Source organism: Stenella coeruleoalba (genome assembly GCF_951394435.1).
Source record: "Stenella coeruleoalba genome assembly, chromosome: 10".
NCBI lineage: Eukaryota > Metazoa > Chordata > Mammalia > Artiodactyla > Delphinidae > Stenella > Stenella coeruleoalba.
In genome coordinates this window covers 69,131,142-69,144,426 of record NC_137156.1, presented here as the reverse complement: position 1 = coordinate 69,144,426, position 13,285 = coordinate 69,131,142, and the positions used below count along the sequence as shown (strand labels likewise).

General features: G+C 43.3%; 2 protein-coding genes across 5 annotated transcripts; one reads left to right on the top strand and one right to left on the bottom strand.

Annotated features, from left to right (window-relative positions):
• Window positions 1-906: 906 nt before the first annotated feature.
• SPCS1 (signal peptidase complex subunit 1) lies at window positions 907-2,638 on the bottom strand. The gene is made up of 4 exons (XM_079932992.1): window positions 2,460-2,638; window positions 2,041-2,100; window positions 1,873-1,959; window positions 907-1,397 (listed from the first exon to the last, which is right to left on the bottom strand). The coding sequence occupies exons 1-4, from the start codon at window positions 2,493-2,495 to the stop codon at window positions 1,272-1,274; spliced, it is 309 nt and encodes a 102-aa protein (XP_079789118.1). The 5' UTR covers window positions 2,496-2,638; the 3' UTR covers window positions 907-1,271.
• Window positions 2,639-2,702: 64 nt separating this feature from the next.
• On the top strand, window positions 2,703-12,998 carry GLT8D1 (glycosyltransferase 8 domain containing 1). 4 transcript variants are annotated; one of them, XM_079932988.1, is made up of 10 exons: window positions 2,703-2,825; window positions 7,474-7,527; window positions 7,610-7,708; window positions 9,578-9,791; window positions 11,206-11,323; window positions 11,550-11,634; window positions 11,791-11,903; window positions 12,265-12,431; window positions 12,549-12,661; window positions 12,805-12,998. In XM_079932988.1, the coding sequence occupies exons 1-10, from the start codon at window positions 2,738-2,740 to the stop codon at window positions 12,993-12,995; spliced, it is 1,242 nt and encodes a 413-aa protein (XP_079789114.1). In that variant the 5' UTR covers window positions 2,703-2,737; the 3' UTR covers window positions 12,996-12,998. The 4 variants fall into 4 exon arrangements, with proteins under 4 accessions (XP_079789114.1, XP_079789115.1, XP_079789117.1 ...); XM_079932989.1 differs by lacking the exon at window positions 2,703-2,825 and adding an exon at window positions 3,110-3,162; XM_079932991.1 differs by lacking the exon at window positions 2,703-2,825 and adding an exon at window positions 4,069-7,124 and having other exon boundaries at window positions 7,410-7,527.
• Window positions 12,999-13,285: the final 287 nt, after the last annotated feature.

Sequence of the window (13,285 nt, the reverse complement as noted above, 5' to 3'; positions counted from 1 at the left end):
TTTTTTTTTTTTTTTTGCGGTACGCGGGCTTCTCACTGTTGTGGCCTCTCCCGTTGTGGAGCACAGGCTCTGGACGTGCAGGCTCAGCAGCCGTGTCTCACGGGCCCAGCCGCTCCGCGGCATGTGGGATCTTCCCAGACCGGGGCACGAACCCGTGTCCCCTGCATCGGCAGGCGGACTCTCAACAACTGCGCCACCAGGGAAGCCCATTGGGGTGTCATTTTGAGAACATGAGATGACATGATTTTTAACCCTATTGGGAGCTCTTAACTTTATAATCACATTTATTATACTTATTGATATGCTTGTTCTTGTTTCTGCCATCTTTTATTTTTCTTCCCCTTTTTTAGAATCCTTTCCTGACTTTTGCTATATTAAGGTCTTTGCTCCCTTTTTTTTAAACTCATAGTTTGGAAGTCCTATATCCTGGTATTGAGAAACAGAATATTACCTGTAATAACCCTTCCACTCCCATCCCTCCCACAAGGCCTTTAGAACATTTTTCTCTTCGGCCCTCTGGAAAATTTTAAAGGAATTTACAGTTTTATGGTTTCCACTTTGAACCACCTTAGGTAAAGCCTGGATTAAATGTTTTCTGCTTGGCAATAGCCTTATTTTAGTGGTACCAAGATACTACTTTACCACAAATTTACATTTGTGGTAAATTTCACAGCTGTAAGATATCACATATGAATCATGCATTGAATAAGATGTTAAATGTATAAAGCAAAAGTTTTTTTATAGGTGCTTTTGCTGTTGTTAAAGAAAAAAAAAAGTATGTTAGGAACTTGTAGCTTCAGAAAAGAGAAATGGTTCTTACACTTTCAGAACCACAAACTTCTAACTTTGGCTTTTACTAGTAGTCATGCTGCAGAACAATAAACAAAAGACTCTTTAGACATTGAGTTGCACTGTGAGTTTTATTTGAAAACATTAAAACAGCCTGATGACTCATAATGAATTATAAAACTTTGATAGTTAAACTGTACTATCATTTATGAGGCTTTTATTCTTCATTATTTTGTAGACCTGAAAGAAACTTTGCATACTTGTGTTTTCTGTTCTCCATTTCAGAGGAAGATTGTGAAGAGAAGGTCTAAAATATTTATAAATCAAAACCCAACATAAAAGTGAAATATAGAGAGAACAAAATCTGTACACAGCTGAGCATAGGTGTTTTTAGCTCATGTTTTGGATATGAAAACAATTTAGCTCATGTCACATGAAACAAAAGCAGGTGCAGTAGTAAAGCTCAATCATGAAAACCCCAATCAATTATTTTTAGCATGCCTCTTAATTTTTCTTTCCCCTGGTTTCTTGTCTTCTGTGCCTGAGTCTTGAACAGGTAACCACTTGAGGGGGTGCCGGCGATAAATGGGCCACGGAGGAAGTGTCAGCTGGGTCAGAACAGAGAAAATGCATCATTTATGGCCATTAAAAGTTTAAAAGAGCATTATGGATAATGCCTGGTTCCCAAATGACTCCTATGCTAAAGGTAAAAAAAATGAAACTGACATTCCTATGAAAACTATGTGCCACCACCCAGACAAGATACTGTAAGTGAGAACAAGCCTCATTGTTTACACATGGCTTTAAGAGCTAAAAGAAAGGTGAGGAGGGAGCAGTATGAAGACCGTAAGGTCTTAAGGTCTAGTGTGACTTTAAGATTACTGCTTGGATCGCCTGCCAGAAGAAATGAGCTTTATGTAACTTAACCTTATCTGATGCTATTTGGCATTTACTTTTCCAGTGATAGCAAGGGAAGGACGAGGTAAACGATGGTGCCGGTTCTCACTACTAGGGCCAACCAAAACAACCCAATTCAGAAAACCTAAGTTGCCACCAACATCCAAGCACCCATAAATTTCTTACCAAACACGAAAAGGCAAATCCCGCCATAACTATATAGACAGTCCACCCGAACTGTTCAGCCACGTACCCGTAGATAAATCCAACTATCTAGAGACAAAGCAAGTATATTAAATACAGTCAAGCTGGGGTGGGGGTGGGGAGAGATGACTATGCAAAACCAATACTTACTGCAGAAAAAAGAATAATTCCCTGAAACATCTGTTCAGCTAGCTTCTGGCCCTTGTAATCCTAGAGGTGAAGGAGAGCAAAGCAGAAATTGGTTCCACCACTGGAGAGGTACATTCCTGCCCTGGCCTCACAGCTTTGGCACAGGGCGATCCCAATATATGGGACTTCCCCAAGAACTTAAGCAAGGAATGACATTCTGGGTTTCCCGGGGGAATTAAAGCAAACTCACGGAACCCGGGCTGGGGTATCCTCGCGGGGGAAGAGAGAAGGGGACCCAGGAGATTCATTTCGGGGAAGAAAGTAGCCATCCGGGGTAGGAACCGCGCTGCACCGGGTGGGTCTCGGACAAGGGTTGCGGAGCTGCCAGGCTCGCGAGCGGCGTGTAGGAATCTTGGGGCCGAGGCGGGCAGCGCCCTCACCATTTGCGTGGGCAGGGAACTCAGATACTCCAACATGACTGGCTCAGGAGGCGGGCGGCGGAGCGAAGGCGGCCGGGACTCAGGGACAGTAGGGGCCGGAGTCACCTCCTGCGTACAGCTCTACTGTCCTGTCGAGCCGAGGGTCGCGATGGCCGCGGCCCCGGAAGCGGATGTCTCCCACAAACCCGGTCGGCCCGAGGCCCCTCCCCGTGCCCTCGCTAGGCGACCCGCGCTTTCGGAGCTGGCTGTAGGCCGGCGCCCTCTCTGCAAGGGCCGAGATGCTGACGGTGGCGGCCGAGCCGAGGCATCACGCGCCCGTGAAGGGTTCGCCGTCAGCGCTGTTGGGTGCCGAGGGCCGCGGTCCAGGTCCGCCAAACTGTACTTGGCTGTGCCTTCGCGGCTTAACGGCGGCCTGCGCGCGCCCCGTCTCCATGGCGACGGACATTTCTCGGCGAGGACCCCAGCGGTGGGGCTGCCCGGCGGCGCCTGCTCTGCGCGACGGTCTTGCGGACAGAGCGGCTAACGGCGGGGGGCTGCGGGACTGCGCGGCGGCCGCGGAGCTAGCGGGCAGGCGGGCTCGGTCCGGAGTGCAGGGGACGCGGGCGGCCCGGCAGCGGGCTGGGCCCCGGGGCCTGCGGTGGGGACGCTGAGCTGGCGGGGCGGGCCGGGGCGTGGGCAGCGGCCCCTCCTCCTCGGGCTGCAGGTAAGGGAGGCCGTGGGGAGCGTCCGAGGGAAACGGCTGGCCTCGGGGCCGCGGGGTGGGGAGAACCCCTGGAGCGTCACCCATTGCGAAACACTCCTAAACGTTATTGACCCCCAGAATTTAGAGGGGAGTACCCCAGAACCCATCATCCAGAGAAAGGGAATGCCCTCGGAGAAGGACGGGTCCTGGCCCGTCTCTTCGCACGAGTTGGAGAGAGTTCCCACCCGGGGAGTCTCCAGTTTGTCCCTGCAGGCTGCTTGGCGGCTTCACTGGCGTCCTCACAGACTCAGGCCTCCCGAAAGAGGCCAGCAAAGGTTTCGCACTGCCTCTCAAGGCCGGCGTCTATCTCAGAAGCTTAGGCCCTGCCCCGTTACTCTGAGCAAGGTGGAAGACCCACCCACGTTCCGGAGAGAAACTTCTGGGAAACCTGGGCCTGTGGGTCCCAACTGGCTGTCTGGCCTCTGTGCTGTGTTGCGCCTCAGGGTCACAGGCGGTGGGATTCTAGGCACTCCAGGGCAGGCGGTGTGCGGCTGCCGACCTCATGCAGTCAACAAACATTCCCGGCAGCTTTTTTTGTGCCATGAATTGGGCCAAGGACATGGCCGTGACCAACACCAGGTCCTTGCCTTCCTAGAGCCCAGAGTGTGTCAAGGGAGACAGCCACGTAACCCCACAAATATAAGCCGGATTTACTCTGGGGGAGCGAAGCCTGGGAGATGTGAGAGCTCAGGGGAGATGCAGCTGAATGTGAGGTTTGGGGGAGGCTCCCCTGACTCCTGAAAGCCAAGTAGGAGCTAGGCAGAGAAGAGGTAGAGAAAGTGGATGTATATCCTTAGTGCCTTTTCCACCTTTCAGTCTGGCAGAGACTAAACGGACTTTCCCTCGTATGCAGAAATAGATGAATCCCTCTGTGTTATCCCTCTTTAAATGCATTTCACAGGGTGGCAGTTGCTGCAGAGCCTTTATGGTATTTGAGCTATAAAGATAATCATGGGAAAAGGAGATTGCGTGTCAGGTTCAATTTCAGATCTCCATTGGAATCCATGTCTTGCCTTGTGTTTGAATTTGTTTTCATGATTATTATCAAAGATCGTGTTCCCTTTCAGAGCTGAGAACCAGCCTTGCTCCTGGATTAACAAGACCATTCAACAAATATCACATACCTATTACCATTTACCAGACATGGTTTTAGATGGCAAGGATACACGAATAAACACTTTTCACTGGGATCACTGTTTTCATAGAGCAGGGAAGACACAAACAAATCAAATAAATGAGATAATTTCATAATTGAAGAGAGGGAGCGGTGAACTTTCTTGATGGCCTCTGAGGGGATGGGTAAGAGGACAGAAAGATGACCTTGGTCTTTTGTGACCTCGACAAAGCCACTTTGAATGGAGAAGTAGGGCCAGAAGTCTGGTTGAAGTAGGATAGAGGACAAGAGAGAAAGTGGAGCTGGGAACTTTAAATCCTTTCAAGCTTTTAGAGTGAGAGTGAACAGAGAAACGGGTCTGTGGGTCTGCTGGGATATGGGAAGTGGTGTCTTTTTTATTTTTTAATTAACTGGAAGATACCAGAGCATGATAATTAATGCTGCTAAGTGTGTGATCCAGCAGAGAGGGAAAGAGTTTGCTGATGCTGCGCCAAGGAAGCAATTATAGGATAGGTTGCAGAGCATGAGTGGAATGGCCTTCCTTGGGAATATAGAGCAGTAGAAAGAAAAGCAGAAAAGGCCACTGAGATGTGGGTACTATTGCAGGTAGCTAGCAAGTTAAAAACATAAAGTATTCTTGCCCCGTAAGGTTTCTTCACCCATATTTCTGGGAATGCCTGCTATGTGTGTGTATTGTGAATGATTTGGGAATGTGAAGGTCTTGTAATTTATAGACAAAATGCTACTTTTCATAGTGAACAATTGAATATTACTGATCAAATTGTACACAGTTGTGTACTCTTGCAAAAATACAGCCAATATTGCACATCCGGGATGTACATACAGTTTTGTTTTGAGAATTCTTTCTAACCAGATCAGTGAATTCCATTACCAGGAATTGCACCAGGAAAGGAAATATGGATCAGACACACTCCATAATAATCGGCATTTTGCATGTAGATAACTGTGGAAGAGTTTTAGGAGTAGGTGGTTTCTGCCATGTGAATCTACTTAAGTACATCAAATACCTGCTGGGATTGTGTTTTTCTTCTGTCTAGCTAGCTACAATAGCACAAATACTTGTGCCTCTCAATTAACATACCACCTGTAAGTAATTGTTAGTGGACATTGTTGAGCTAAACCATTGGCCCTTATACCATTAACTAAATGAGATTTATTAAAGTGAGATAGTTTTCTCCAGTCTTGGTGGAAGTTGACTCCAAGCAGGCAGATGTTAGAACTCTGTCTGAGCAGCCCCCAGTCTGCCACCTTCTATAGGTAAGGCTCAGTCCTCAAGAGGAGATAGAGACACATGGCTCAGGGTATATAACGATTTGTAGTCTTTAGAGAGTAAGCTTGTTGGTATAATATACTTTACATATACTGTTCTAGAAAGAAATGAGAGTGAGCGAGAAAGAATGTGTGTATTTTAGATTGTTCTTTGGGAGTCTGAATTATGTTCTCCCAAATTTGTAATCTGGCCTGTGATCCCAGTTTTTAAACAGCACTTCAATATATTTCTCTTCTTTTCAAAGGCCTTGAGAAATCAAGTGCCTGATAGGCACGCACTTCATTTAAGATGAAATTAATTCAAACTAACTTTGATTTTAGAAATATGCTATATTTGAAAGTGCTTTGTAAAATTAATAGCCTTTATGTAAATGTTAGGTACTCCCATGGGGGAAGATGAAGTAGAAAGGGGTAAAGTTCTCAAATGTAGGATCACAATATCCAGGTTGTAAAAAATGTTTTTAATGAAACATTACCCAGAGATTGTTGTAGAAACCTAATTGTTTAATTTAGCCCCACTTACAGTCTTGTTTCCATTGAATTGTTTTGAAAAAGTGAAGGCTTCAGATGAGCTGGGGAGCACAAACCACCGGCGGAGTGACAGTATTAGACACCACTTTCATAAGAGATGGGTAGTTAACCAACAGATAGGAAGCCCCAGAAGAAGCTAATTTTTTCTTTTAGCAGATTTTTAATTTTGAGACTAGAGCTCTAAACTTTTGATAGCAAGATTGGATTTTGTGAATTTTTGTAATTCTGTTTCCCTGCTATAGGTTTTTTTTTTTATAAGTTTATTTATTTTTGGCTGCGTTCGGTCTTTGTTGCTGCGCGCGGGCTTTCTCTAGTTGCCACGAGTGGGGGTTACTCTTTGTTGCGGTGTGCGGGCTTCTCATTGCGGTGGCTTCTCTTGTCGCGGAGCACGGGCTCTAGGTGTGCAGTCTTCAGTAGTTTTGGCTCGCGGGCTCTAGTGCGCAGGCTCAGTAGTTGCGGCGCACGGGCTTAGTTGCTCAGCGGCATGTGGGATCTTCCTGGACCAGGGCTCGAACCCGTGTCCCCTGCATTGGCAGGCAGATTCTTAACCACTGCGCCACCAGGGAAGTCCCTCTGCTATAGTTTTAAATGAATTTGGGAACTGTTCTTTTTTCTCTTTTCTTTAATTCCAGTTAAAGATGAATGGAATACATCTTGGAGCAGGGATGTTTGTACCAACGAGGCTGACCTTGGTTTACTGGATCATAGACAACTGAAGTCCATGTCTAATTAGGAATTTTAAGTAGAAATTCATTCAGAAAACATTTCCATAGTGGTTAGACTCCAAGTATTCCTCCTGGTAGAACTTCTTTTGCTTTTCATCTAGTGGCATATGGTATACAAGGCTATAAGTTACTGGAAGTATTTTATTATTATGACTACCATAAAAAATTCAGATCCCAAATTGGGTCCTTGGAAACTGTTAATTCAAAACGAGTTTCTTGCAGAAAATACCGTATGCATTTCTTGTTTCTACCTGAATAAAAGTGTGTAGGTGGGACTTCTCTGGTGGCACAGTGGTTAAGAATCCACCTGCCAATTCAGGGGACCCAGTTCGAGCCCTGGTCCAGGAAGAATCCCCATGCTGCCGAGCAACTAAGCCTGTGCACCGAAACTACCGAGCCTGCGCTCTAAGGCCCACGTGCCTAGAGCCCATGCTCTGCAACAAGACAAGCCACTGCAATGAGAAGCCTGCGCAGCGCAACGAAGAGTAGCCTGGCTCACCACAGCTAGAGAAAGCCCGCACGCAGCCAGAAAAAAAACCAAAAAGCATGTAGGCATTTTGATGGCCATTCTAATGTACCTACTGACTTTGGGGGCTTGTTTTTGTTTTGTAGGGTTAATAACTAATATTTATATAAGACAGAAGAAAAAGATGTCATTCCGTAAAGGTATGTCCTTTCTACAGTTCTGTTGTTTTATACCAGGTCAAAAGGTGAAGAGATGTAACATGGGCATTCTCCTCTGTTTCAGTAAACATTATCATCCTGGTCCTGGCTGTTGCTCTCTTCTTACTGGTTTTGCACCATAACTTCCTCGGCCTGAGCAGTTTGCTGAGGAACGAGGTTTCAGGTATGGGAACCCTGACTAATGCCTTGGCATGTGTTGAGGACCTGGAATTCCCTGTGTCCCACATTCTGAGTTACATCACTAGATTCAAAGAAAAGGCGGCTTTTTTCTTGGCCTTATAGAAGTACTAAAGACTTTCAGAAAGGCAGGTGGCACTCATTGTGCTCTTGCAGCCTGTCCCCTTCTCCTTGCCGGGCAGTTGTTTGCTGAGGGTTTGATCTCACAGAAGATTCCTTTTTACCAAATCAGAGGCCTTGGAGAAAGGAGCCACTGTGGGCTGTTATCTACAGACATTTCAGTAGGGCAGGGCTTCAGAATGTGGGGACAGGTGAGTGTTGCTGGTGTTTCATGCCTCCTCTGTTCACTGGAGTGTCAGTCTGGTTACTTTCCTTTACCTGTTACTCTGCTTTAACACATGAAACCATATCAGCAGGTCTTTAGTAGTAAAACAAAACCACAAAGCCTTGTCACCTGATTTAAAAGACCACTATTGTATAATTCCGCTGCCAGTTATTTTAGATTAGTTGTTCATACTGCTCTGCCTTGGTATTGAGGGATGTTTGAGGCTTCAGAGTGTTTGTCAAAAATCATTTTTAGATTGTCGCCCACTGTACTTGACCAGAGCAGGAAAAGACTAATAGCTTTTCCTTAACTTTCACTGAGTGCTCTGATAGCATGTTTTTATAATAGTGTATATATGTGTGTGTATTTTTATATATACATATATATTTACATAAAGTAATGCATGCTTCTGGTGGGAACATATATAAAAAAGAAAACAGCATTCAAGCTCCATGAGGACAGTTGTGTCTGGTACATAGGAGGTGCTTCTAAATATTCATTGAATAAATGATTTCACTGCCTAGAGATAATTATTAAAATTTTGTGTTAGTACCTTCCAGGTTTTTTTTCTCTGTATTTTTTTCTATACAGTTGAGATTATACTATATATAAACTACACATGACATGGTTTTTCACATAATTATATCCCAAGTACGTCACCATGACAAAACTCTTCATATGTAAATTTAATGTCACATAGTTTACTTTTTGCCATAGGAAAAAGTCTTTTGGTACAATGACTTTCAGATTTTTTTGATGGCAACCCCACAATATGAATGTGTTACATACAGCAGACACATACATGTATTTATTGTCTATCTGCCCTACACAATGGTAAAGACTTGACCATCTTATTCATGGCTGTAACCCTGGTGCCTAGATATTGCTTGGCACATAGTAGGCATTCAGTGTTCAATGCATGATGAATGAGTAAATGAACAAACATTATAAAAAGCAAGGTTTACAAAACAATACTAGCATTTGCTGTATGTGATGCATTCTGATATTTTCTAAGTCACTGTTCTATTCCAATTCAGGAACTGTTTTCCTACTCATGTTCTGATTGCGATCCACTTATACTGATTTCATGCCTACTTGTGGGATACAATTCACAGTTTGAAAAACAACTGTTTTTTAGTCTGTTTCTAGGTTTTTCACAATTGTAAATAAAATTGTGACTTTTGGTTACCTCTCAGATGTCCTTAAGAGACACAAGGGGAATTATTGGGTCAAAGGCCATGTACCTGTTTAAGGCTCTTGATACAAATTGCCCAAATAAGGTCTAAAAAGATTGTTATATTCCTACCAGTAATGTATCAGAATTGTCTGCCTGTTTTTTAAAAAATGCTTTTCCAAAGGCCTGGTTACATACAGGAAAACACAATTTCTGGGCTATATGCTTCACATTACAATGAGGCAGAATGAGGTGTATCATAATTCTCAGCTTACCTCTTTTCATGCCTTGGGCTCTGTATCAAAAGCTCTTGAGATTGTGTTTGTATCACAGTACCTTCTTTGTGTTCTTTGCAGATTCAGGAATTGTGGGGCTTCAGCCTGTAGACTTTGTCCCAAATGCTCCCCAACATGCGGTAGATGGGAGACAAGAGGAGATTCCTGTGGTCATTGCTGCATCTGAAGATAGGCTTGGGGGGGCCATTGCAGCCATAAACAGTATTCAGCACAACACTCGCTCCAATGTGATTTTCTACATTGTTACACTCAACGGTACAGGAGACCATCTCCGGTGAGCTCCGCTTCCCTGATGATTCTGCTTCTAGGGGATGCTCTAAGAGCAGGCCAGCTGCCAATCCAGTAATATGTTTTTCAATGTTTACATTTTTCCTATACAATTATACCACATGTAAACTGCACATTGTTCTTCCATGTGATTGTACCATAAACATGTCTCCATGATAGCAAAAACATGTAAGAAAACTGTGCCAAGATGTAAATCAACTGCGTTACTATGCATAGTTAAGTGGATTTTTTTTTTGGTAATAAGACTTTCTCAATGAAGGAAGTAAGGTGTTGATTTACATTCTCTTACGAGTTCCTTATTTCAAGAACATGCTCTTGAGTAGTTCTGGTCTAGAGTGGGAAGGGACATGGGAGCAATGGCAAGGTAGTATGGTGAAGTGAGCATAGACACTGATCCAAATTTTAGCCCATAGTGGGGAACATTACCTAACTCTTTGGAACCCATTTACTCATCTGTAAGTACGGGGTATAAATATCCAGATTAGAGGATTGTTGTGTCAAGTAAATGAAAAAATATATGAAAACACCTACGACATAATAATCGCTCAGCAAATGATCCTTACTATTGTAACCTGTGATTAATAGAAACTCAATCTGATGGATAGTCTTAACTGTGTTTTGAAAGATGCTTTGAATTAAGATTTACAAAGTTTATTCCAAGAAACATTTTATCTAACAGGTTAATAGTGGTCAAAGTTCTAAAACATATCTGTCCTTGTGCCTTTCTCCATGGTTGTTCATCAAAGTTGTTAAGAATTATTTTTCCGTATTTTAAAAACTCAAGAAATCATCTAAAATAATGTAGAAAGAAATATTGCATTAAAATAGACTATAGAAATAACATTATATCCACAAAACGCTGATGTGAAATGGGCCTAGGAAAAATGTGCAACACCTCTTTAGGGAATACTGACGTTTCTTACAGGCAGTACCTTAGACTCAGGTAGAAATCACTCAGCCAACACAGTGAATTAATGAGTGTAGATTAACAGACTGATTTACCAGCTTTGTTGATAACTTAGCTTTCACTACCATCATATTTTGACTCATTTTCTTCACTGATGTATTTGGAGGGACAAATGTTAAATGATCCATGTGGTGAAAGGATCTTCTCAATTCCATAATGAATTTTTTCTACAGCAGTTTTAGTGTCAGAAGAGTGATCAAAAGTATGAGCCTTTGGGTGCACTATCACCATGGAATCTTGGTTCAGGACGGGTCTTTAGTGGGTAAATTCACTGCAGATGAGGAAACCAATGCTCAGAGGTGAAGGGGCTTGAAGACACCTATTTTGTCCTCAGGATTTCTCTTGCATTATGGTCTTATTGGAAAGCAGAGATATGGCTGTGGTTTGGGACATGATTACTTAAAACTGATATTTAGTGGTTTATTTTCATCAGGTCCTGGCTCAGCAGCAGTACCCTGAAAAGCATTAGGTACAAAATTGTGAATTTTGACACTAAACTTTTGGAAGGGAAAGTAAAGGAGGATCCTGACCAGGGGGATTCCATGAAACCAGTGAGTTCCATGCATCCTTGTTTGTACTTGGTAGTATTATGAAATGATTGGAATACCTGGGTAACTGTGGGTACAGTACTAGTACTTCCCTGGGGACCAAACCTGGAAGTTCAGAGACCTTTGGCTGTCTTCTGCTGCATGGATACTGAGAGCATTCTGGGAGTTTCTAATAAACAAAAGCACAGCCACTGACAAATCTTGTGCCAATGCCTCTTTCCTTTTCCAGTTAACCTTTGCAAGGTTCTACTTGCCAATTCTGGTCCCCAGCGCAAAGAAGGCCATATATATGGACGATGATGTAATTGTGCAAGGTACTAAAGAATGTCACCATCAGTGCTGCTCTCTGTCCAGCGTGGGCGATAGTGGTTGTCTTATTTATGATATCCTATAAAAGGCCATCCTAAGTGGGAGGAATAGGGAATCTTGGGGCAACTTCCAGTGTAAATCTTAAACTTTGTCTGTTTCAGGTGATATTCTTGCCCTGTACAATACACCACTGAAGCCAGGACATGCAGCTGCATTTTCAGAAGATTGTGATTCATCCTCTACTAAAGTTGTCATCCGTGGAGCAGGGAACCAGGTAAATTACTTATTAGACCTTGTAAATAGACACTCCACTCCCTATAATTCATGTCAATGGGGAGAGGCAGCAAAATCAGGGAATTCTAAATCTTTAGCTACATTTTATTCACCAATTATTTCATCCCAAAACTCAAGGCTGCTTTCCTAGATTGGTTCACGGATTAGACACCCTAATTCTCCTTGAACATCTGGCTTAATGTTTAGGTTCCTGTTGTCTAACTTGCAATCCCAAGTGTCACTTTTATTTGCTTTATGTAGAGCCCTTTGTTAATAATCTGAGAAGTCGTAAGTAAGCAGAACAGTTATCAAATTACTGTTTGAAGCATTAAACATACTATATATCCCAATTGTGTTTTTAGTACAATTACATTGGATATCTTGACTATAAAAAGGAAAGAATTCGTAAGCTTTCCATGAAAGCCAGCACCTGCTCATTTAACCCTGGAGTTTTTGTTGCAAACTTGACAGAATGGAAAAGACAGAATATAACTAGCCAGCTGGAAAAATGGATGAAACTCAATGTAGAGTAAGTATGTAACTGGCCTAGCTGTGAAAACTCTTGTTATTTCAACCCTGGTGGTCTTCACTAACAGGAATTAGGATTCTTTACTAACAGCTTTCATTTGTTATCTGTCCCACCAAGAGAAGGGCTGTACAGTAGAACACTGGCTGGCAGCATCACAACACCACCTCTGCTGATCGTATTTTATCAACAGCACTCCACCATCGACCCTATGTGGAATGTTCGCCACCTTGGTAAGTAGATAATTCACCAAGGGCCTAAGCTAATAAAGTGTCTAAAGGACCACCCTCAGGGATGGAATATATTGTTTCCCTTAAGTTTCCTGCAGTCTTGTGTCTGATTAGTAGTCATTTGGCTCTTTTTTCCTAAATGTAAGGTTCCAGTGCTGGAAAACGATATTCACCCCAGTTTGTTAAGGCTGCCAAGCTACTCCACTGGAATGGGCACTTTAAGCCATGGGGAAGAACTGCTTCATATACTGATGTCTGGGAAAAATGGTATATTCCGGACCCAACAGGCAAATTCAGCCTAATCCGAAGACATGTGGAGATCTCAAATATAAAGTAAATAAATATGCTATAAGCATTTCTCAGGAAGTCCTGGAAGACAGTATGTGTGGGAAGTAACACTTGCTAGGCTTCAATGCCTGTTTGCAGCAACAAAGGGACAAGGGACATTTCAGCTGGGTAAAGAGGACAAACTGCCCCATCTGGCAGTCAGCTTCCCAGACAGACTATAAATATGCCTCCATCTGCCTTACCAAGAGTTTGCTTACTGACAGTGCTGAACGACCAGAGGTGAATGTACTTAGATACGGCTGGTACAGCTAGTTCAACACTGCTGCTTGGTTTTAATTT